At 44.4% G+C, this 22254-nt stretch overlaps 1 protein-coding gene across 13 annotated transcripts in view; it reads left to right on the top strand.

Annotated features, from left to right (window-relative positions):
• The window catches only part of RASAL2 (RAS protein activator like 2), a 163836-nt gene that overhangs the window by 89301 nt on the left and 52281 nt on the right, over nt 1-22254 (top strand). Inside the window, exon 1 of one of the 13 annotated variants that reach the window (XM_032117488.1) lies at nt 10154-10299. The exons of the other annotated variants lie outside the window; for them this stretch is intronic. Coding sequence (XP_031973379.1) covers nt 10287-10299 — 13 coding nt within the window. The 5' untranslated portion in view covers nt 10154-10286. Of the gene's footprint in view, nt 1-10153; nt 10300-22254 lie in introns of those variants that run through there. 13 annotated transcript variants of the gene reach the window in all.

Raw genomic sequence — 22254 nt, 5'->3', positions numbered from 1 at the left:
GCTGGTTTAGAACTGTTAGGTGGTTATGTTTTACCTCATCTCTGGAATTTCCTTTGCTTCATATTTTCACAACAAGCACCGAATAACAGGTTTTTCTCTAACTTACCTTATGCCTGTTCAGGGTGCAGTTCCCAAAAGAAGCAGCCATCTGCCTGCTGCCGGCTTTAATTATCCATGTTGAAATTCAGGCAAAGCCAAAGAAAAGATAGGTATTAAAAATGACAGACAAAGGCTGTGTTGCAGTGGTTTCCCAAGTCCAGGTTTGGCCCAGTTCCCTCTCTTCTCCACCCCACCTGTGGTTGCATAAAGAGCACTCTTTCCAGAAAAGAAGGAAGAGGCAGCAACCACACACAAGCGAGCTCTTCTTCCTCTCCCCAGCCTATGCAAGAAGCTTTCCTTGGCATAGGCTGGGGAGACTTAGGAGCAATTCTTCCCTGGTTCAGCTGTGAAAAATGTCACTTCTGGAAGAGTGAGCTATGAGGAAAAAACATGCATCTGTAAATAGTAAAGCAGCCTTGATAACTGCTATCAAAGGTAAAGAGCAGATAAGGTATTTTTTAATTTCACAGCCTCAGCTGGTTTGTTTTTTTTTAACTAAGAATTTTATTCTGGGAGTATATTGCACAAAAGTAAGGCAAATCCCACTCTTGTAGATAGTTACTTAACACATTGCAACTGTATTGCTTATTTATTTGTACTTGTCAATAGCACTGTTTAACTCTTCCTTATTTGAGGAAGGCAGATAAGGTTCCTTTTTCTATTTGTTAGATTCCTGGATTGGAAGTCTGAAAATAAACAGGGCAGAGTTGGGGGTTTAGAGGGAAAACTGCAAAATACTTTGAGATGAGCAACATGAAAAGAACCCTGACTGGATTTGTTTGTGGCATTTCAAATGCACCTCTAAATGATCATCTTGTTTTGCCATATGAATAAATGTTCATTCTTTTTTGGAACTAAACCCAGTATTAATCATGTGTAGGCAAAGTACTTTTTTTCCAGGTGTATGGCTAGTGGTGTGAATGAAGAATTGTATTGCAGCCAGTGTGCACTAGGCAATGAATATTATTTGTAGCTTCACAAGCTAGAAAGACCTTTAAAAATCTAAGATTTAAATGCCTTCTTCTTCTTCTATACCATGTGCAAAAAATGTGTAGATTTGCTAGACTTCACTGAGCATCTCAATAGCCAGAAGTCCTAGTGTTATGTTTTTAAATGGAACCTTGTAACATTCTTGGTTTTTCTGGTGGGCCAGAGAGAATGGATGACTCTGCTGTTTGGTACCTGCCTTGCTGTGTATTTTGCTTCAGTTTTATATGTAAGTGGCGTTTTGTAGTGTGTTATTTGATATCTGCCTGATAAGAATGTATTAAAAGTACAAGATATCTACATGGTCTTCTCTGTGTGAGAGCTGCAGCTGTAGTGAAGTCACAAAGTGTGTAGCCAAAGCAACTGGGCGTGCAGTGGGAAGGGAAAAATTGAGCAATGCCCTTTCTGTGAGTATGGATGAGAGTGAGGGGGAGGGAAGGTTGTATATAATCTTGGATATATGGATTATGGGTAGTTCCCTTGTTTTCACATCCTGGTTAAAAATGACTCTTGTCATGATTACGGAATTCCTGCTAATGAAAAATGAAATGAAAAAAGTGGGTTGATAGCAAGCAATGGGAATAGCTTTGTGTCAAGAGCCAGAGGACACATTAGTGAAGGGAACCATTGCACATCTTTATACAGAGAAAGAAACAGATGGTGGCAGCCAGGACGTGTCACAAGCAGTAGAGATAACAACTGCACTAAAATAGCTTTGGAATGGACACCAAAAGCTGAAAGGCGCAGCAGAGGCAGCTCCAGTATCTGGTAGAGAAATTGCTATGCAGACCTGATAAGAATATCAAGCTTGTCCTAGGGAAGCACGTGGATAACATGGCAACTTCAGGCACTGCATCTGACAGTGATATCTGAAATTACTCCTTGCAGAAGAGCTCCTTAGGAATGGCTCTAGTGCAGAGGTGGAGGCGTAGCAATAGCATTTGCACTTTTCCCTGAGTAAGGTTGCCAAGCCTCTGTTGTGATTTACTAATTAATAGATTTGTTTATTAAAATTATTATTTTAATTTATTCATTAGAATGAATTATTTATTTATTAAAAATTAAAACGGGGGGATAGTTGACGGGGCTCTTTTTCATTTGTAGCAATAAAGTTCTAACTTACTTGTACGAGAATCTTTTTGTTAATGGAGCAAACGGAACGGTGCGTGTTCTTCAAGGGCTTTGCATAATCAGCAGTAGTACCCATTCTGCAGATTTCTGTGGCATTCTTTACAGAATTATGCACACATCCGTGTAGCACCATTCCTAGGAAGTGTGTGGGAGAGAAACTACCCACGTTACATCTGAGAAATTGAAGCAAGAGATGTGTAACTCCCCAGAGTTCAGCATTAAGTCAAGTGTGACATTCACCCACGGGCTGCTGGAGTCGTTCTCGCCGTCTCTGTCATTTTTCACCCTTGCTGCAGGGTTGGCTCAGCTGTTTGGGAGGCAGCTGCTGCACCACCGTGGTTACAGTCCCGTGTACTAAGATAGACACCAATTTCCACATACTTCAGTACAGTAAGCCGTAATTTGTGATGGTTCAGCAGCTGCCGGCAGAGCAGCTGAGCCATCCCTTCTGTGCAGGCAGAAACCACTGTGGTCACCCTCAAATGAGGGCCAGAGGGGCGGACACAGAAAAAACCACAAGATAGAAAGTGACTTGTTTAAACACTGAAAACTAATAAGATCATTTTAAAACTCTAACTCCAGAGGCACTCAGCATCTACTGCTAGCTTCGGAGCTTGCCCTCTGCTTGCAGGCAGCGTTGCTAATGTTGAGATTCTTAATTCCTGTCTGGGAGATCCACTGTACGCTGAGTTGTGTCAGCAAGCCATCTGTTAAATATATGCCATAAAATTTCCTTGGTGCATAATCCCTGTCACTGTAGTTATACCTCTGTGAGTGAACAGGCATACTCTAAATATGTCATTTACTTGCTGGGATTTCATCTTGGCAGCACTTAACTCAGAGGAGCCTCCATTCAAGAAAGCTAAAAATGTAGCTGTAATTTCTCCCTAACTCCAGCTTGACAGCCTCTGACCTTCTTTCAAGTGTTATTTGCAACGGGCCAATTCTGTTCCAAAGTGTGATGCAGGCCCTGGAGGCCAGCACCTAAATGTCATAGGAAGAGGAACTCAAGCTGGTCCATCTCCGTTTTGCCTCCGTTTCTGCTTCAGATCCTGCTCTTTTTCTAACAGGTGTATTTTTTCCTGTTAGGGAGATTACATCCTTTTAAAGGATCATTGTTTATGATAGTGTGTTGGAATTAGCCATTCATACAGTAAAAGCATGATTCAGATTTCCACCATTCATGCTGTTTGACAGGCTAGTAGCAGTTACCACTTCCTTTCCCAAAATAATCGTCTTCTCTCTTGCTCTGCTTCCGTCTCGCCACCTGCTCACTCTAAATGAGAGTTGTTAAGGAGAAAACACAACACAAGTTTGGATTCTGGCAGCTTTGTGACATTAATAAGAGATTTTTTTGCCTGCATATGTGAAAATATCAGGAGGAATTGACAGTGGGGAAAGGCTTTAGGGTTTGGTCTCTGTTGCTGTTGCTTTTTAAATTATTAGGAAGGAGCATCATAATCAGGGAGAATTTTTGAGATTCTCTGATGCTTAGAAAGGCTAGTGGTGATGCAAATAAATCTTCTTTTTATATTTGGAGGTGAAATCACCCAAGGGGAAAAAAAAAAGACTGTTTCACTTGTTGAAACAAGTTAACCCTGCTTTTTCTCAGGCTGAATATGCATCTCTTGAAAAAAAGGTTGCTAAAAGCAGGTCAGAGGTGAAGATGCTCCTTGCAAATTTTAGTTTTGTCCTCACCCTGTATCACTAGCATTGAGAATGAAGCACTGATCTGTTTTGATGCCAGGCCCAAACTGCACTGCTACCAGGCAAGCAGTTAGCTGGGCAGAGATCCTGCCTCTGTACTCTTCTAAAAATCCAGAGGCTTTGGAAATGGAGTGAGCAACAGAAGATGAGTTAAGCAACATCTGGTTTCATTGCTGCCTGGTGTATACCTCTTAGAACAGTTCCTGCAAGTCTCTGCTGAGCCCTCCTGCCTGGGGAGGATTGTTCCAATACCCAGCCCGTGCTCTTCTTTCAGGTAAAAACCTGGCAGGAGAGAACAGACAAGAGCTAAAAAGATTTCTGGGGTGATTTTAATAGCTGCTGGTTTTAAGACAAAGTTGTTTACAGCTAAAACTATCAAAGCTGAGCCTTGCTTTCTGTATATTCCAGCTGGAATGAGTATTTGTGATGAAAGAAGAAATAGATTTACTCTGTGCTCGCCACATAATTATGATCCTTGCACACTAAGAGCTAGGATAAATACCCGGAAAGTGTTACTAGTTTTAGAGGTGGGGAGAGGGAGACAGTTTGTTTTGGAGGAAAAGGGATTGTTTGTGACCTGCTCAGTGGAAGAACCTGCAATGCACCAGTTTTTACATTCAGTAAAGATTTTTATGTCCAGCAAAGATTTACTTAGGAGATATGCAGGAATTTGATATAATGGAAGTCCTGTAACTCCTGAGAAAACTGTGTGCTGACAAGAGGGCTGTCCTTCACCTTCCACCACTCAACTTGGCCTGAAAAGAGTATCTGTTAGAAAGTAGGGATGAAAAAATGCACTTCACAGCTCCCTGTATCTCATCTGTAGGGATTTACAATGTGTCTTGATGAAGTAGTTTTCCCAGTAGCACTGTCTGCTTTGTCACTGTGCTGCCATGTGCAAAACACCCGTCCACTGCCAACTGCTGCGCATGGCAGGGATACAAAACAGGCCTTGGGTTTAGCCCTCACACAGAGGGGTGTGTTTGGCAGTATCTCTGGCAGGAAGATGGATTCAGATGTGCTGACTTGCCATGTTTGCAGCTCTCTGGCTTTGCCCAACCTGGGCTTGCACGAGCGTGTTTGTGTGTACCTGTGAGAGATTCCCATCCTCCTCTCTGCAGGCCCAGCAGTCTGAAGGAGCAGATGCCTTTCTGCCAGTTCCCTTTGTCACGTCATTTAGCAAGCCCCAGTGAGTGGCTGGGGATTGTTTTTTCTCTTTGACCTGTGCTTTGTACCACAAACCTCAGTTGCAGTGGCCCCAGCAGGTGCAGGACGGGGAGCACTGTTCTGCACCGGTGGGATGTGACACCACGCGGTGTTTCCACAGGCTGCAGGTGGTCCCGTGCATTTTGAGCCCCGTGGCTCCATCTCTGCTTCCCTTCAGCCCAGACCTGCCAGAGGTGCCAAAACCCATGCGTGGGAGCCTTCAGTGAGCTGAGATCTGAAGCCTTTGGCTCATGTAATTACACGAACAAGGGTTTGCTGACAACTACAACCTTTGCCTGCTTCACTGTCTGGTGCCTTGGGTCATGATCTCTTAGTGCTGTGACTTGGGTGTTGTTAGTAGGGAGTGTAACTATGCCAAGATCACTTGAAATTCTCAGACTTTTAAGTCTTTAGGTGACGTTGTTTACCCATCATGTTGTATCCGGAAATGCAAATGCATACAAACCATGAGTTGCCTTTTAAAAAACCCCCTGTGAAATCCAGCTGCTCCTCTTGGACATCTTTGCAGGCTACACAGGGAAACATCTACTGTGTGCAAAGTGCCCTGCTATCTTTTGCATCCACAAAAGAGGTTAGGAAACTTTGGGAAAAGCCCTGAAGTAATCTGAAATTTGGACAATGTACAGTGCAATTTGCCTGCCTTGGAAGGATGAAGAGTTTAGACAACTCCGCTTGAAATTAAAGCTGACTCCAGGGAGGCTGGATGTAACAAACGGGATGCCTGGATCTCGGTGACATTCCCCTGGGCAATTGGAGTTATTTGTATACAGAAAATTGCCAAGCTGCTATCTTTCTTCTTCTATAACACAAGCGAAGCCAAAGGATTTTGGTTTGTTCTGAATGCTGCTGAAACTTTATCCCCTTGCACACAGATCATTCTGTGCTGAAAGCCGAGTTTCATCATGAAGCAAATTTTATCTGTTTAGATCTTAAACCTTTTTAGGGCAGAGGTAAGGGGTAAGAACACATAATCTCAGCTTTCTAATATTGACACATAATCCTTTAGGGCTCTTTTTTTTTCCCCCCTTGGAAATGTATATTACATCCCCACCCACTGCTTCCAGAGCACACGCAAAAAAATCATTTTAGTGATTTTTAGATTTTATGTTGTGAGCATGAAGAACACTTTGTAAGGAGAGCATGTTGTTGTGCAATGTAGTAATTTCTAAGAACTGGTAGCTCTTGGGCCATCTGGGGCAGATTTGTTGTCTGTGTTCTAACCAAACCTTGGTTTATTATGAAGGACACGGTGATTTTCCTTTGTTTTCTCAAGAACAGCAATAAAAAATTATTTTTGAAATTCTTTTGAGAAATCTACCTTTAATCATGCATGAACTCACTGTGGATTGTTCAGTTTTGTAGCTTCTCTTTTCTAGTTGTTTATCTTGTGGCAAAAAGTAATTACACTTCACCCAACCATGTATACTTAACTTTTTTCCATCAGTAACAACTGGCTTAACACTTAATGGAAAATTAGCCTTCCTTCCTACTGCCTGAATTTCCCTGTCTTGCCTAGAGTTAATTTGAACTGTTGAGCTAAACTTAAAAATACTGATCTGGCTCAGAGTTTGCTATTAGTTTACAGAATGAGCTGTTGATCAGCTTATTGCTTTAGCATAAATTGGTACTCAACAATGCAAATATTTACGAGATCGGCTTTGATGCATCTCCTTTGAAGTCTGTATGACATTAAACACACAAAGCTCTCTCTGCTGTGCAGGGGTGTGCATGTTCCTGTCTCCCTGCTTTCCCACCCTCCTTGGTGCTGCTTCTGTCGCTTGCCAGGGGAATCGATTCGGCTTCACGCAGTGAAGTCGTGCTCACATCCTTGTTGTGTTGATGGGTTGGCTTTGAATCTGACCTGGGAGATGTTCCAAATTACCCCCAGTAGCAGCCTGCAGTTAGAGCAGCTTGGGTGTAATAGGAAGCTGCTCTCAGCGCTGGCTTTGACGGAGCCAGTGCTCTTGCAGTGGGAGTGGAGCCACGGCCCAAGCGCGCACTGGGGATTTTACTGACCTGCCACCCTTTGTCAGTGATCCCTCTTTTGTGGCACAGGGAGAGGAAAGAATTAGAACTGTGATTTTCATCTGCAAAATAGACAAAAGCGTTCCAGCAGCTCAGCAGAGATACAGTTTACTTAAAGGAAAAATAATAAAGCCACAGAGGGAAACTGGGCTACTGAACTCCACTGGAGTTCATTGGGAGCTCTTCTGCCAGGCACCTCTGTGCTCCAAGCTAATCCCAGATTCCCAAAGCAGCCTCGGAGCTGGAGAGGACTCTACGTTCTAGCAGTGATCAGTGCCCATTAAGATACAAGTGGTGTCCAGTAAAGTGCTTTTGGTACAGACTAATGATTCTTGATGCATGTTTGAGGCTGCTTTATCTCATGCATCACCCAGTGAAGAAGTGAAGGGTTTTTCTGCTTTATTTTTTTGTCTCAGTTGAAACTGCAAGTATTTCCTTGACCTTTCAGTGAAGGATGCAGTTTAGGTAAGGATCTGACCATTGAAAACTCCAGTCATCTTACTTGTTCCTCCTCACCAGTGGTCTTTTCCCACTGTTCTGTGGCATGGACAAGCTGAAGCAGTAGCAGAAAAGTCCTGTTATTTGAACCAAAAATGTAATATTATCAGGGGGTTCTAATAATTTTTATTCAATGTCCCAGTCCTTTGGAAACAGTTTTTATCCCTAGACTTTGCAAATTGCATTTCAAGTTTCTGAATCTGAGTAGATTTCTAGAATAATTCCAAATACTTGTATAATATAATCTGCCTTTCCCCCTCTAATTTATTTATTTATTAATTGCCCCATTCACTCCTTCTGCCTAAGTCTTCAGCAGATGTCTTTGCTTGAGTCAGATTCTTCAGCATTTCAGAAATCTTTTTTTGAGGTCCGTGCAGCAAGTTGTAGGATTGACAGAAATAGATACCATGACTGAACCTTCCCACATCACTAAAAATGGCTTCTTTGGGAGAAATAGGCAGATTATGGCCATATTTCAGAGCTGAAGTTTTAGCCCTTCTGTTTGAACCTGATTTTAAAACAGAGGATTCCTAAATGATAGAAAAAGCAGAACGTGGAAACAAATCCAGGCAGATTATGAATAAATAAATAAATAAGAAGAAGAAGAAGAAAGAAAGCAAAAAGGCAGGATTTTCCCATAGAAGCTCAAGAACCCTTTGAAGAGACGCACAGGCTAACTTTCATGTCCCAGTGCTCAGTTTTTGCATCTTTCCATCACACATGGCCTGTGTGGTGGTGCCCCACCTTCCGGAGAGATGCTTTCCTGCGGTGCTGCGGAGGCCGCTGGGACGGAGCTCCGGAGCGAGGAGCGCTCTGTGATTGATCACCGGAGCGTTCACGGCTCTCCGCCGTGCCGGGGCGGCCAGGGAGACGGGATCCTGGTCGCTTAGAAGCTCTTGCTGCTCTTCTGCAGAGTCTGGCTCCACCGTGATCCCAAGTTTTCCCTACGGCTTCCAGCAGTTAGGCATTTCCAAGCAGCAGGTCAAACCAACGCGTCCTTCAGAGGGACTGTTTATTTTGTTGTGCTGCTGTTAGCGACAGATTTTTGGGGGAGAATGCCTCTTGTTTTTTGGAGTTTCTCTTCTGTTCCAGTGCTACTCTTGGTGCAGGATCCCTGGGTGTAGTTTAGTGATTGGCTTTAGAGGGCGAGGGAGCAGGTAACAATTTTCTGTTATTTATTTTGCAGTCAGTATTGTTTGAGCACACATTCAGTAAGTTTCTTCCCCAAGGGCTAGGCTTGCTTTTCCTGCAGATATTCCACGTGAGCCTTGGCAGGAGGTAGGGTGACCAAAGCTACTGTTTTCTTCCAGGGGAAATGCTGAGGGTGTGGGAAATGGTTACCTGAGAGAATGTGCAGGAGCTCATCTTGAGTAACCCTGCCAGAGAAAGGTCATGGAAAAAAGGACTGAATCAGAGGAGAATATTGTATTGCAATCAAATGGCAAAATTAGAGAAAATTGGGGGGGGGGGAAATGAATATAATTAAAAATAAACAAAATACTCACTCTTGACAACAGCAAAAGTTAGGAGGAGGGAGCATGCAGCCCCTCAGCTCTTGGTGAGCAATTTTAGCCCATTTAGCAACAGGCTGAACAACTTCACATTCTTGTTGTGTGTGTGTTTGTGTGCTCTGGTCCCCCTGGCTGGCAGGTGGGACCTGCTGGAGGCCAAACCAGGGGCTTTTAAACTGACCCAACGTGACACTCTCTTCTGTCAGGGGTGCTACAACGTGTAAAGGACAGCGTGGTGGCAGCAGCAACCAAACCGTGTGGGGTTTGGCTTCTGTGCCTTAAAGAGCTATAAATAAATAAAAACGCCGTGCCTGGAAGTTCAGCTCTCGGCACTTCTAACATGAAAAAAGAGCAGAGCTCAGGAAAAGGCAATTGGTATCAGACTTCACCATTTCACTCTCAAAGCCACAGATCTTCGAATTTAAAGACAAAAATAAAAGGCAGTGCACAAAACAAAGAGGGGGAGGGAAGTTCATTGTTTACTTCAGTGACTCTTGGGGCTTTTTTGATGCTGTGTATTTTGTAAGTTGTAGAAGCATTCGAAGTGGGGAAACAACTTCAAAGGAAGTGCAGTTTTTTGGACGCATTCAGATGTAGTTCCTGGTCCAGCTCATGAGATGTTTTCATCTGAACTGGCTCCTTGCACTCTGGACAGTGTACGCAGTGATATCCCCCTCTTAAGTTTCCCTGTAGCTGATTTTAGACTCGGAGTCAGCTGCTAGAAATCGCTGAGTTTTCTCAGCATCAGACGGGTTTTCACAGGAGCCTCTCCTCCTGCCCACACCCCTTCCACCCCAGCCCGAGTGCTTGCGCTGCCTGCCGGCTCCCCCGCGCTCCCTTGGGACGGGAAGGATGGCGAGCGTGCCCGAGCCGGGTGGGTTCGGGGGGGCACGGCGCATCCCCGGCGCGGAGCGGGCAGGCGGCTCTCGGGGGGCGGCTCTGGCTCAGCCCGGGCGCAGCAGCTGAGCAGGGAGGCTGGCGCTGCCCGGCTCCGGCTCTTCTGCATTCCTGCCCGCCTGGGAGGGGAGAGCGCAGGGGCTGCGCTGCCTTCCTGCTCGGCATCCCGCAGGACCATGGTGGAGCTGTTAGGATTCCCTGGGAATGCAGTGCGCAGGTGAGACGGATCCCTCCTGGCACGGCCGCGCTTCGGGGGACGGCATTGCCGCGGTGATGCCGGCGAGGCGGGGTTGGCTCGGAGGCAGGGAGGTGTTCTGCTGGGTTAAAATGACTTGACTCAAAACAGCTAGGAACTTGCAGGGGTTTTAGCCATGTTGAGTGTGTATATCAGCTCATTTATTCATTATTTCACCCTTATGTACAGGTTTCTAAAGAGATGCTTGCATTGGTACTTTTCTGCTCACTGCTGCAGAAATTAAATGTGAGCATGATGCAAAGATGAAGAACAGGTTTTTGTAAACAGCTTTCAGAGCTAAAAATCTATTTTATTGCCACATAAATCATAAGGTTTATTTTTCTGTCTCTCACTGAAAGCCTTTACCCAAGTCGGTGCATTTTTAAATGACATTGGATTTCCAGATAAGGCCAGACATCATCCTTCAAGGGCACACTGCAGGACTATTTGTCAGTGTTTACTTGTGGCTGGCATTGTGTGATGTTTCCAGCCTAGGAGGGATGTTGCCAACCTTGCTTCCTGTCCTCCAGAAAGTGATGGTAAATCAAAGCAGTTCAGGGAATCCTACAGGTGGCACATAAAAACCGAGAAGATTTGGGTTCCTTTCAATATAAAGGGCACTGCCTTAGCAATGCCACTTGCTTTTCCAGCAGCTTTTGCCCTAAAATGTATTAGGTGATAGCAAGCTAGAAAGCATTAAAGTTTCCTGCCTTGTCCAGTAGGTACAAAACCAAAAAATGTTGTCTAAGGAACTGGGGAATGGAATCTCCTGAGTCAAATGTTTTCTACCTCGGAAACCTCCTTTAATAGGTGCTGATTATGACGTCCTCCTTAGTCATTTTCCTCCTCATCCGTAGACAGGGTGAATACTAATTTACTAACTTGGAGAGACTGTTTTTGTTAGCCTAAACCAATGGGCTTGTTCTGCAGCTGCTTTTGAATTACACGATCACAAAATGAAAACCTTCTGCCTTAGCATTTTTCAGATAAACACACGTTTCTTTGAAAAACAAGCAAACTTCTGCCAAACTGCTCAGGAAAGTTCAAGGCAGCACAATGCCTATCCCTTCCAGATTTCATTTAGGTGATTCTGGGGTAGTTACCACAAGGTTGCCTTTAGAATTTCCTGTCTCTTTTTGGGGCTCTTCCATATGATTAACATGTTAATAGGGTAGTGAATTAAGAGTACAATACTGGGGAGTTGTGGAAGGCAGACGTGAGCAGCAGCTTACATTCCTGCAGATTCTTCGTGTTGTGCCCAGCTTTATCTGATACTCTGTGGGTGCTCTCACTCTTTCTCTCTTTAAAATCTCTGGGGAGGGAGAAAAAAGTGGAATTGCAATGAATACTTGAGGTGACTTGTGTCAGAAAGATCTGTCATGGCTCTTTAAAGCTCATGGGAACAAATCAGCTTGTTTTTTGCATAAGCAGGAGGAAGGGACATTCTGCTACACAGAGCCATAGCCTGCCCCTTGCCATTTTCTGGTAGCTGGGAGTCAGTGTAACATGTAATATTGGAAGTCAGAGAATTTGGGGATGCAGCAAATTGCAGGGTGTGGATGGCATTTGTAAATGGCTCGTTGGCATCAAGAGGCAGATTCATTTTCCAGCCTGTAGAGGTACGTACCTTGTCCAAGCTTTAATTCTCCACAAAGGGAATGCTTCCTTTCATCTAGATTTCTTGGCTAATTGGCATCAGACAGCACAAATGTTTTTTAGGAGGACTAATAATGGTGGGATTTGAAACTGGGCCAATGGCAGGAGGGAGACCTAATGATCCCCTTCCATTTAATTTTCTTCAGCTATGGGTGACTGCTTCTGGTAAGGGAGAGGGAAATCTGCACAGGAAGTCAGCAAGCAAATGGTGCAACTACAGGCAGAGCTTATGGTTGCAGCACTATCACCTCCACGTGTGAAAGTTGTACAGGCTAGGGTTATTTATGTTACGGATTTAATGGGAAATGGTGCTGAAATTGTCGTGGTACACATAACTGCAAAAACTGGGTTATAGAGGAATAGCTGCTTCTCTGAGCAGGTGCTGGCAGCTGTGAGTGGCTGTGGTGAGTCTGTGTGGAACCATGGAATCATTAAGGTTGGAAATGATCTCCAAGATCATTAGCTCCAACCCTTAACCTGGCACCTTCGAGGCCACCACTAAACAGTGTCCCTGAAAGCCACATGCACACGTTTATTGAACACTTCCAGGTGACTCCACCACTTCCCTGGGCAGCCTGTTCCAGTGCTTGACCACTGTTTCAGTGGAGGAATTTTTCCTGATCCATTCTTCCCTAGCAGAACAGTGCTGATCCTTGGGCTGTGGGCCTGCTGTGGTAACACATGATACTGCCTTTTTCTTCTCCTTCACCTGCAGTGTGCTCAGCAGGGACTTTAGGAGGGCAATGTTGTGATGTGAACACCTGCCAGAGAAGTGAAACAGCTCTGTGTTTCTTTGGAGTCGAGTCTCTGGTCAGCCTTCAAAAGTGGCACCAGCCACAAGCATTGAAATATCAATGTCTGGCTTAAAAAGAGGAGATCAAAACTATTTTTTTCTATTTATTTATCCATTCTCCTAGTTGTTTTGATTCATTTTGGAGTAGGCTTCCGTCAGATTTCCAAGCTCAGTAGCACTGAAACAGTGACAGACAGGTCCTTTTTCTAGAATGGATGTTGTAATTGTCTCCACATTTGTTTGGTTCCAGGGGTAATGGCAACAGAAAAATGCCAACTGTACAAAGTAAAGCATCATTCTAATGCCAGCTTTCACAGCATTCATGCTCTTAAAGGCCTGGCCTTGGATGTCCCAAGGTCACTCCAGAATGTCATCTGTATTTTCTCCAGGGAAACTCTCCCCAGAGTGTCCAGGAGGAAGCTCTAAGATATTGCATCAGTCAGAAATGAAGCCCATGTCCACAAGATGGAGGACTTGGCATGTCCTTGTAAAAATTCCTTAAACTATGCAGTCTCTTCCCTTGCCGTGCTTCCGTGCTTTACCACTAAATCTGGTCCCTAATTTGGGAACAGATTAAAAAACCCCTCCATATGCTGCCTTTCTTGCACCAGTCTCTAGTGTTTGGCAGGGCCCTGGGCCTTGGCAGTGGCTGTATTTTGATGCTTATGCAGAGATTAACACAGCCTTCCTATAAACACAGGTGGAACTGAGTGGTGAGAGGGAGGGAGACCACATGATTCATGGGCAGGGGTAGGGAATCATGTTGCTGGTCACAGCCACTCGTTCTCTGGAATGCTCCTGCTTTTCTGCTGCCTACCTGGTAAGTGCAAGCCGCGTGCTTTCGGGCTGCTGCACACTAGGAGCTTTTGGTGGTGGTTTTCTGTCTTGTTCCATGGTGTTAGAAGTGCAGGTAACTTCTGTGCCAGTCAAGGAGAGTTCAGCTCCCACCTGGTGGTGTTGGCAAAGCTGCGGTTTCTTGATACATAAAGGGAGCGAGCAGTGACCTCAGGGTGGAGTAAAGCTCCCTGTTGGCACGGCACGCTCAACCCTGCTCTGCAGGAATCGCTGGTATTTAGGCTGTGCTGAAAACAAGCAAGCTGAACTCGTTGTGGGAGCGCTACGTAAAGCTGTTAGCTGGTACCAAACGCTGTAGGAAAAGGGTAAATAGTGCTTAAGTTGATGGGTTGATGTGGCAGTTCCTGTGTGAGCTGGCCAGAAGCTTAAGTGTCATGGTCAGTAAATTATCACATTGATCATGGTGAATGGCATCCCACAACACTTGGGAGCCATCCATGTGGGTGTCAGGCATTCTGATGGAACCAGGGTGTTGCAGACTGAATGGTAAGATACTTGCTTCTCTCTCATATTTAGTTCTCTGTCATGTGAACTGTTTTTATCAAAATCCTAGTTCTCTGTTACCCGTGTGATGATGTGTAGTCATCGAAGGACAAAAGATCCCAAACCAACCACCACCCAAACCCCAGCCCTCACTAACTTGTTCTTTCATTTGTTTGCTTGTTGGAGATGTCATCCAAGTGAGTCTAAATAAGAAAAATCATTCCTGGGTGTTCCCCAGCTCTGGTTGAGCCTGGGTGCCCAAGGAAAAACAGTAGGTCCGGAAGTAATAGTAGAGACCAACGCGAATGGTGGAAGCATGCCAACAAAACTGCCTTCATCAATTATTTTCACTAAATACAGCACTTGTGAGGACATGAATTGTGCAAACAAATTGTGGCCTGCAAGGTGAGCAAGAAAAACTCTTGGGAGAAATGTCATCTTGTGAAGCCAGCATCGGAAATGAAGCACCCTTTACATTCTGCTTGTTAAATATATAGCTGGGTGTATTCATACTTCAGTACAAGATGTCTGTTGACATGAGGCATATGGTTCACAGTCTGGAAAGGCACTCCAGAGCGGCTGGCTCTGTAAATAACGTCTTGGCCCTAATTTGGAATTAAATTATCTTCATATTTTTGGAGTGGTCATTAATAGGTACTTAAAACTTGCCATCCTGCTAGCAGTGTAACTTAGCTGAATCCCTTGGCTATTCTGAGGATACTAAGGAAGTTGGACTGAGTACAAAAATGTAATTAAGTTGGTGTGGAAGTGGGAAAAAATACCCCTTGGTTGTTCATCAGTGAAGTTCTGAAAATCCCACAGTTCTGCCCAGCTGAATTACCTGTATTATTATATGCTAGAGAACTTCAAGGTTTGCTGGTTTTTCTCACTTCCACTTTGAGCCCTTCTGTCCCTATTTATCTTTCCAGGCTGTCAGCAGGCACAGCTTTCACTGCCCCTTGGTTCCTCTCTGCTCTAGAAATTGTTATTTAGGAAATTCTTTTTTTTCTGCTCCCCTCCTGAGTAACCACTGGTTCAGGCCTCTGATCTCAGCTGGGCTGGAAAGGCTGGTGGTGCTCACTCTGGAACCGAGGGGAACAATCACCCGGCTAAGTGATAATATTGCATCAGTGTGCAGAGGTTGTCATCTGCAGCTGGGTAAGAGCTGTTGAGAGTGAGTGTAGAGATCAGTGACTGTGCAAAAATCACTTCATTAGGCAATCTGAAAGGATAAAACACTAGATGATAATGTGTATGTGTGGGCTGGCACTTCATCAGCAGGGTTTCTCTTTCCACAATAAATGAACTGGCTTGAAGAGACACTTGAGTGTCCATCCTTTTTTTTTTTTTTTTTGGATTAAAAAGGGCTTTCTGTGTACTTTGCCATGCTCCAATGGGGCTGTCCACATCTTACATGTGTCCACATCTTATATGTGTCCTTCTGCATAAACCTGTTACTGATTTACACTGCAACAGAGTGATGCTGCTCGCAGCATCTTCCTAGGATCATGTCACAGCACTACAGGCTGCTTTTGCTTAGGTAGCTTAAGCCAAAAAAGTTTCCCATGTTCCAAAATAACTGAATACTTCCATCATGATTTCCTGATACAGACTGAGTTACTCAGCCCTGTCCCCTGGGATCCTCTTGAACTAGATCACAGCTTGGGTAGGAGGCTGTTACATTGTAATGCTGCTCCTCAAAGCAAAATTACTTTCATTATAGATAGGCATTTAAAATTATTTAATGAAGGGAACGGAGCCTTGTGCACATAGAATTGACATTTTTAGGTGTCTAGGAAACTTATTTTCTAGCTGGCTCCTTGTTCCATGCTGTGGCATTGAAAATAGGCTTGAAAAGTTAGTACTGCTTTGCATTTTTCTGGGGCAAAGTGCCTCAAATAAGTACTGTTATTTCCTAATGGGCAGGTGTGAAGGTGAGCAGTTTTGCCTGACACATGACATTGATCCAGGAGTTGGAGAAACAAACATTCATTGTTTCTTATTCGCTCCTAAATTATCTGTAAGACATTTTAATAAGAATGACTTGGGTGTACAATACCTAAAGTATATTGCTGTGAGGACATTATCTACTGACTAAAGCAATATCCATCAATCAGTCTGTCAGCACCTGTCCCTAGTGCATGTAAGACCCATTTTTCCTCCCCTCGAAAGTGCCTCATGCAGAGAACATTAATACATTATGATTTATAATACCACCATGACTATGTGCTTACAAAGCATCTGCATCACAAGGCGTCTGTGCTCTATTACTTGCGTATGTTTTGAATTCTCATTTACTGAAAGTTCCTGCAGAAGACTCGGAGACTCATGCTTCTGGGTAGTTTCACTGATCAAGAAAGCTAATTTTTAAATCTGCAGGATGGCAAAGCTGCTTAGCCTCCCAGGTTTCAGACTCCTCACTGCAGGAGAGTGACATTTGTGACGACTGCAGAGTTCCGTCGGGGGCTGTAGCGCAGGAATTACCAGGGAGGGATGTGTACAAGTTTTAAGTGATTCGTTTTTATAAGATGCTCCAAAGCAGAGGGGCTTGGTGCAATTTCCAGGCTTGCAAACTCATCTGCTTTTAGAACTCGAGGGTGAGGGAGATAAACACCGTGAGCAGGTTTTCTGATGTTCTCACCTGCTATGCTGTACAGCTCCTGGTGCTAATTTTGGAAAGCAGTATCTCAAGGCAGACATTAGCTGCTTGTTGCCCCTGCTTTTTGATTAGTTTTTTGGGGGTTTTTTATCACTACTTTGCTGATCCTTCCCACCTCTCTATGTTTTCATATTTTCCATACTTCTGCTCTGGTCGATAGAGCAGTTTGTATCTGGATTTGCATTGGTTCAACAAACCCTCAGTGTAGGTAGGTCCCACAGCATGAAAATAAGTTAGTCCTGTTTTGAATAGCCTTCTCCTGCTGATTTGCATTTTATCTCACAATCTGGCTGTCCTGGAAAATTTGGGCAAGACTTTTTTTACGGTTTTTGGAAAGCTTTAGAGCACAAGACCTCCTTTAATACAAATTTAAGAAGCTATTCACAGTATAACTTCTGCTGTGACCAGCACTACATCACTCCTGCAGCTGTGGAGCTGTGTCTCTGGCTTTCTTGCACAGAAAAGGTTTAAAAATCAAAATCAATGCTCCAGAGGAGTCCAAAGATGTATTTGAAGGGATTGTTTGAAACTAAGTATTTAAAGGATGTAAGCAGAGAGGACATTTCTGATACCAGGGTTTCAAAGCATACAAACGTCAGCCAGAGCCCAGTGGCTGGGAGATGAGGCTTGATAAATTCAGTCTTGGAACTAAGGAGCAATTTGCTAAGCAGGAGTGGAGTTAACCACTGGAACAGCTTACAGGGGATGTGACAGGCTCTTTGTGTCTTTGCTGTGTATGGTGAGAACTGGATGTCCCTTTTCCTGGAAGACAGGTCTTTTGTTCAACCAGAAACAATCCAGTGAGTGGATGAAGTCACTGGGTGACGTTCTACAGGTGTTTCAAGTCAGGTTAGATGGATTTGGTGGTTTGTAGTGTCAGTGGCTCTTCTACATCTTATTTATCACTTTAAATTTCCAGGATTTCTAGTGGGACTGTGTTCATGACTTACGTTATTAGAAGGACGTTTTAATTCTTGCCTTTGTTCTGATGTCTGTCTCTGCCTCCTGACGGACAGACACTTGCAGGCAGGTGACCTGCTTGAGAGTGTGACCTTGTTAAACCACACAAAACCAAGATAAATAATAGGGATGTATTTATGCAGGTTTTCCCCCCTCTGTGGGTTTCCCCAGGAATGCTAATTCACAGGAGAAATCTGCTTATCAGAAACTTCACTGTCCTTTCAGTTCCTAGTTGCATCCTCCTGACTGAAGTCTTTGTCAGTTCTAGCTCAATTTTTTACAATTTTTTTTAATGTTCCCATATTTTAAAATACTCCAATAAGCCAGTTTCATATTTGATATTTAATATACTTCCCCTGTTATCGTGAACATTCTAAAATATTGAAAGGGATTAATAAGGCTAAGTTATTAGACAAGATGAGGCAGCCAGGGAGGAAAACAGGATCTGCATGTGATTTGTACTCCTAGAAAGGATGCAAAATTGGTAAGCATTCATGGGAAATCAATACTCACAACTCTGTTTTCTCTAGAACCTTTTATTTATGGAGCTGATAGTTAATCTTGCAAGTTTTTAATGGAAAGACACCCAGGTGATTGCAGGTACAGTATTTGATTAGGGAACTAAAAGAGAGGAGTTGAAATTTTTATTTCATATTGGCCAACGAGATAGACCAAAATAACTATCTAATCCTTTCTCTAAAAGTTCTCTAATTCCATTCCTGTTGCAAGCAGATTTACGTCATCAGTTTGCACAGTCTTAAAGAAAAGGTTGTGGAAGTTGGACAAAATGTGATCCTCCCACACGCAGAGGGAAATCTGGTGGAACAGTTCATTTTGTAAAAAAAAAAAAAACCCAAACAAAAATTCAGCTCTTTTTGCATAGACGGGAAATCCACCTTTCTGTCAGAGGATTTGGTGGGATGTGGGGAGTGTTTCTGGGTTTTCATCCCTCTGCTCACACTGGGGTGGGGGTATGCACTTGTGCTGTGGGGCAGGAGGACAGCTCTGCTCAGTCCAGCACGCTGCTCGGGTACCTCGCTCCTGAGCCGCCTGTCCCATGTCCCCTCACTAATTGTGAATTCTGGAGAGCATCTGCCCTGCTTGGCAGGTGTTTTATGAAAATATCTGTCCTGCACAAACAATACTTGCTACAGTTTATCTTGGTAATTGGAATTTTCCTCCCTGCTGAGACTTGATAGCTGGGGTTTTTTTTTCCCCCTCTTCATTTGTTGGTTGGTATAAAATTTTTTGCTTTGCTGATCTAATGGCTTTTTGGTGTAGCTTGGGTTTTAGTCAGTGGTCAGCAAATGTCCTTGTTTGTAATAGGGATTGGCAAGTGTATAAATTATTTAAAATAAAGACAGGTTCTGAAACTGGTGAGCAAAAGGCGGCTGTCTCTTTAAAGAGCGCAGTTTGATCAGAGCATCAGCCCCATCCCCTGAGGACAAAGGCAATTTTGATTTGTGGGGCCCAGGAGTCCCTCACTTACCAGGATTCGTCACCGCTCGTGCATGTGTAAACCTGCAAAATGCTCTTTTGTGTGGAATAAATCTTGGGCTGTACGATTAAACGTGGCCCTTCATAAAGTCACGGCGGCGAGTCCCCACTGCAGAGCAAGCTCGCTGTCCAGACAGGGCAGAATTATTTCCCGTCTAGCTGGCTTTTTATTTTTTTCAGTAAATAAGCACCCATCAGTGTTGATGGCTCCTCGGAGCCCCCAAGAGCGCTGCTGCCTGCTCAGCTCTCCCGGCTGTGCCCCGTTGCCGTGAGGCTGAACCCGGGGGCTGCGGGCGCTCCCGGCGCTGAGGAAGAGGAGCAGTTCCCCCGTGCTGCTGCCCGGAGCAGCTCCCTGTCTCCCGAGTCCAGCAGATTCCATTATTGCCGATCGATGCCGCCGCCATGCGGGAGGAGGGGGGAGGGAGGGGTGGGAGCTTCCTATTCACGGATTGATCAACCTGCCCTGCATGAACAGATTCCTTGCAAGGAAGGCTGGGATGCTGGGATAATAGCTGGAGCAGGAAGGGGCTTGTAAACAGGGGAATGCAGGCTCGTCAGTAGTGGGGAGGGGATTGAAATTGCCTCTGAGCTTGCTGGTTTTTCTTCTGGCATAAAGCACAATACCTGAGCCTTCAAACAAAGCCAACACTGTGAGGAGTGGTAGGGCTGTATTGCACTTAGCCCATGAGCTATTGTGCTGACTTATTTGAGCTTCTTCAGCACTGATATATTTCTACTTTTTACTTAAGTTGATTCTGTCATTACCTGCTGCCTCTTCTGGATTTTGAGACCTCAGTTTCCCCTGCTCCCCTTTTTTGCCTTCTTTCTGTTGCTGCTTGGACTGAAACCTGACACAAAGGGACAAGTACAGATCCCAGTTGCTGCTCCCACCCATGCCTGCTGTGTCAGATGTAGGGTTGAGAGAACAGGGCAGGATCACGCTCTCATGTTTGTCAGTGTAGACAATAACTGGAGTACTGGAATCCCAAGACCATCAGCTCCTCCCCATCCTTCCTGCCCTGCTTCGTTCACTTACTGTGTTCTGTATGGAAAAGTTTTCTGGCTGGAGAATAAGTCTTCTTTCTCCTGGGCATGTGGCCGAATGGCTGGATAGCAGCACGGAAGATGAGAAAAGCCTTCTCTCGTTCCTTGGTACGGTAGGGTACAAACTGTATTTTTTGGGTTTTAACACTTTACTGGGAAGCCTTTACTACTTTGGTGCTTAATTTCTTCAGTCTTTCAGTTACCTGACCTTATTTCTTTTTAAGAGCCTTTAGGTGGTGTGCAGTGTTAATTAACCTTGGTTCCAGCCTGTTTGGAACAGTTACAAACACACTGGACAAAGGTTACCTTGTAGGTGGGCATGTGCCCTGCAGCACATGAACTAAACTGGACTAAGCAGTGTACTGCTCTGGTTTTCTTCCCTGTGCCGTTCGACGAGCTGGTCACTGGCTTCAGTCCACTTCATCTCATTCCTGTCAGCTTGCCTGACTCCTGAACTGTGTGGTGGTCGCAAGATAAATCAGGGGAGACTGCTCAAAGTTCCTCTTCTTGAGAGAAAAGTGTGGATGCGTTTAGAATAAAAATTCCCAAGTGGTGTCTTAACTCTGGGACTGTGTTTAGGGTGCACTGGTACCTCTTGGACGTTTGCAGTACATTGGGTCTTTTCCTGTGTCAATAACAATAATTCTTCCTGCTCAGGGACGAGAAGTGCTGAGGCTCGGAGCAGCCTTTCTGGGCCTTGGAGAGGAACAGGCAGGAGCTGTTGAGCTTCGGTGCGTTGGAGAGCCAGTGAGGCTATCCCAAAGGGGATTACATTTTAGAGAATGCCTCTATTCACAGCCCTTCTACAGGCAGTAAAAAGATTGGTTTGGAAAGCTGTGGCTCAAGGCTGTTGTTTAATAATGAGGACAATAAATATTGATATCATACTAATGTGTGTTTAAGTCATAAGCCTCTAAACAAATTAGGCTGCAGGAACAAGTTACCATGTGTCAGCTGATCAGCGTTAATTGTCTGTGTGCAATCTCTGCAGCAAACACAAGGTAATTTGAATTAGCAGGGGCAGTCCAAGATCATTAGGAACTAACGAGGACATCAGCATCTCCAGGTCATGGGCAGTAGCTCCTTGTCTCTGCTTTTGTGTTGGCACAGTTGTCCGGGCAATTTGTTTGGCTGCGTGTGGAGTCAACCATTAAGGGAGGTTTTAGAGGCTGCTGCGTGAGGAGGTCAAAAAGGGGCAACTATCTCAAATTACGTACAGCCACGCACATCAGGCAGAGGATATGTTGAGCAGTTTAGGGACCTGCATCTCTTCGTTTCTGACTTGGTTTGCAGAGCTGGAGGATTTGTTCCTCCGCTTCTAAGCGAATGCATCAGTCTAAGAACAGCTGATGGTGTCCTCTCTCAATGCCGTGTACAGTTTCCTCCAAACTTTCAGGGAAAATAAATCATGGGAGTTTATATTTGAAACCCCAAAATTGTTCTCTCCCGTGGTATCTGTGCCCTTTCTTCCAGCCTCCTCTAGTATTCATCTTCTTCACTTGTTAGGTCTTCTCTTTCAGACTGTAAAGTCGTTCAGGAATCAATGACTTAAGTATCTTTTAAGTGACTTAGTGTGTCATTTAGGTTGCTTGCTATGCACCTTCTATACTGGGCACTAATTCAATTACACCTTTTGATTATGCCAGCACAATGCAAGTGTCTAACACCAACAGAATTGCCTGTCTGTAAATTAAAAATCTTTTATGGTTACCTGGATCATCTTCCAAGACTTACCTGATCGACTCAATCCCTAGTAAAGCACAGTATCTTCTTTTCAAACCCCTGCTAATGGACTGGGAGAGTTTTTGATCGTAGTTTGTATCTAGCAGTTGTTTGATGCTGGAGTTCTACAGCCAGTGAGCTGTGCAGGGTTCCCTTTGTATTTCCCTTTCCAGGCTTGGCAGCTTTTGTGCACTTCAGGGTCCTGAAACTTGGTTGCATTCGCTCTGATGTATCTTCTTGTGATTTTTTTCCCTGTCTGGTTGCCTTG

Source organism: Corvus moneduloides, chromosome 9 (assembly GCF_009650955.1).
Source record: "Corvus moneduloides isolate bCorMon1 chromosome 9, bCorMon1.pri, whole genome shotgun sequence".
NCBI classification, from domain to species: Eukaryota; Metazoa; Chordata; class Aves; order Passeriformes; family Corvidae; genus Corvus; species Corvus moneduloides.
The sequence above is the reverse complement of the archived record's forward strand: the minus strand, read 5'-3'. Positions and strand labels throughout refer to the sequence as shown.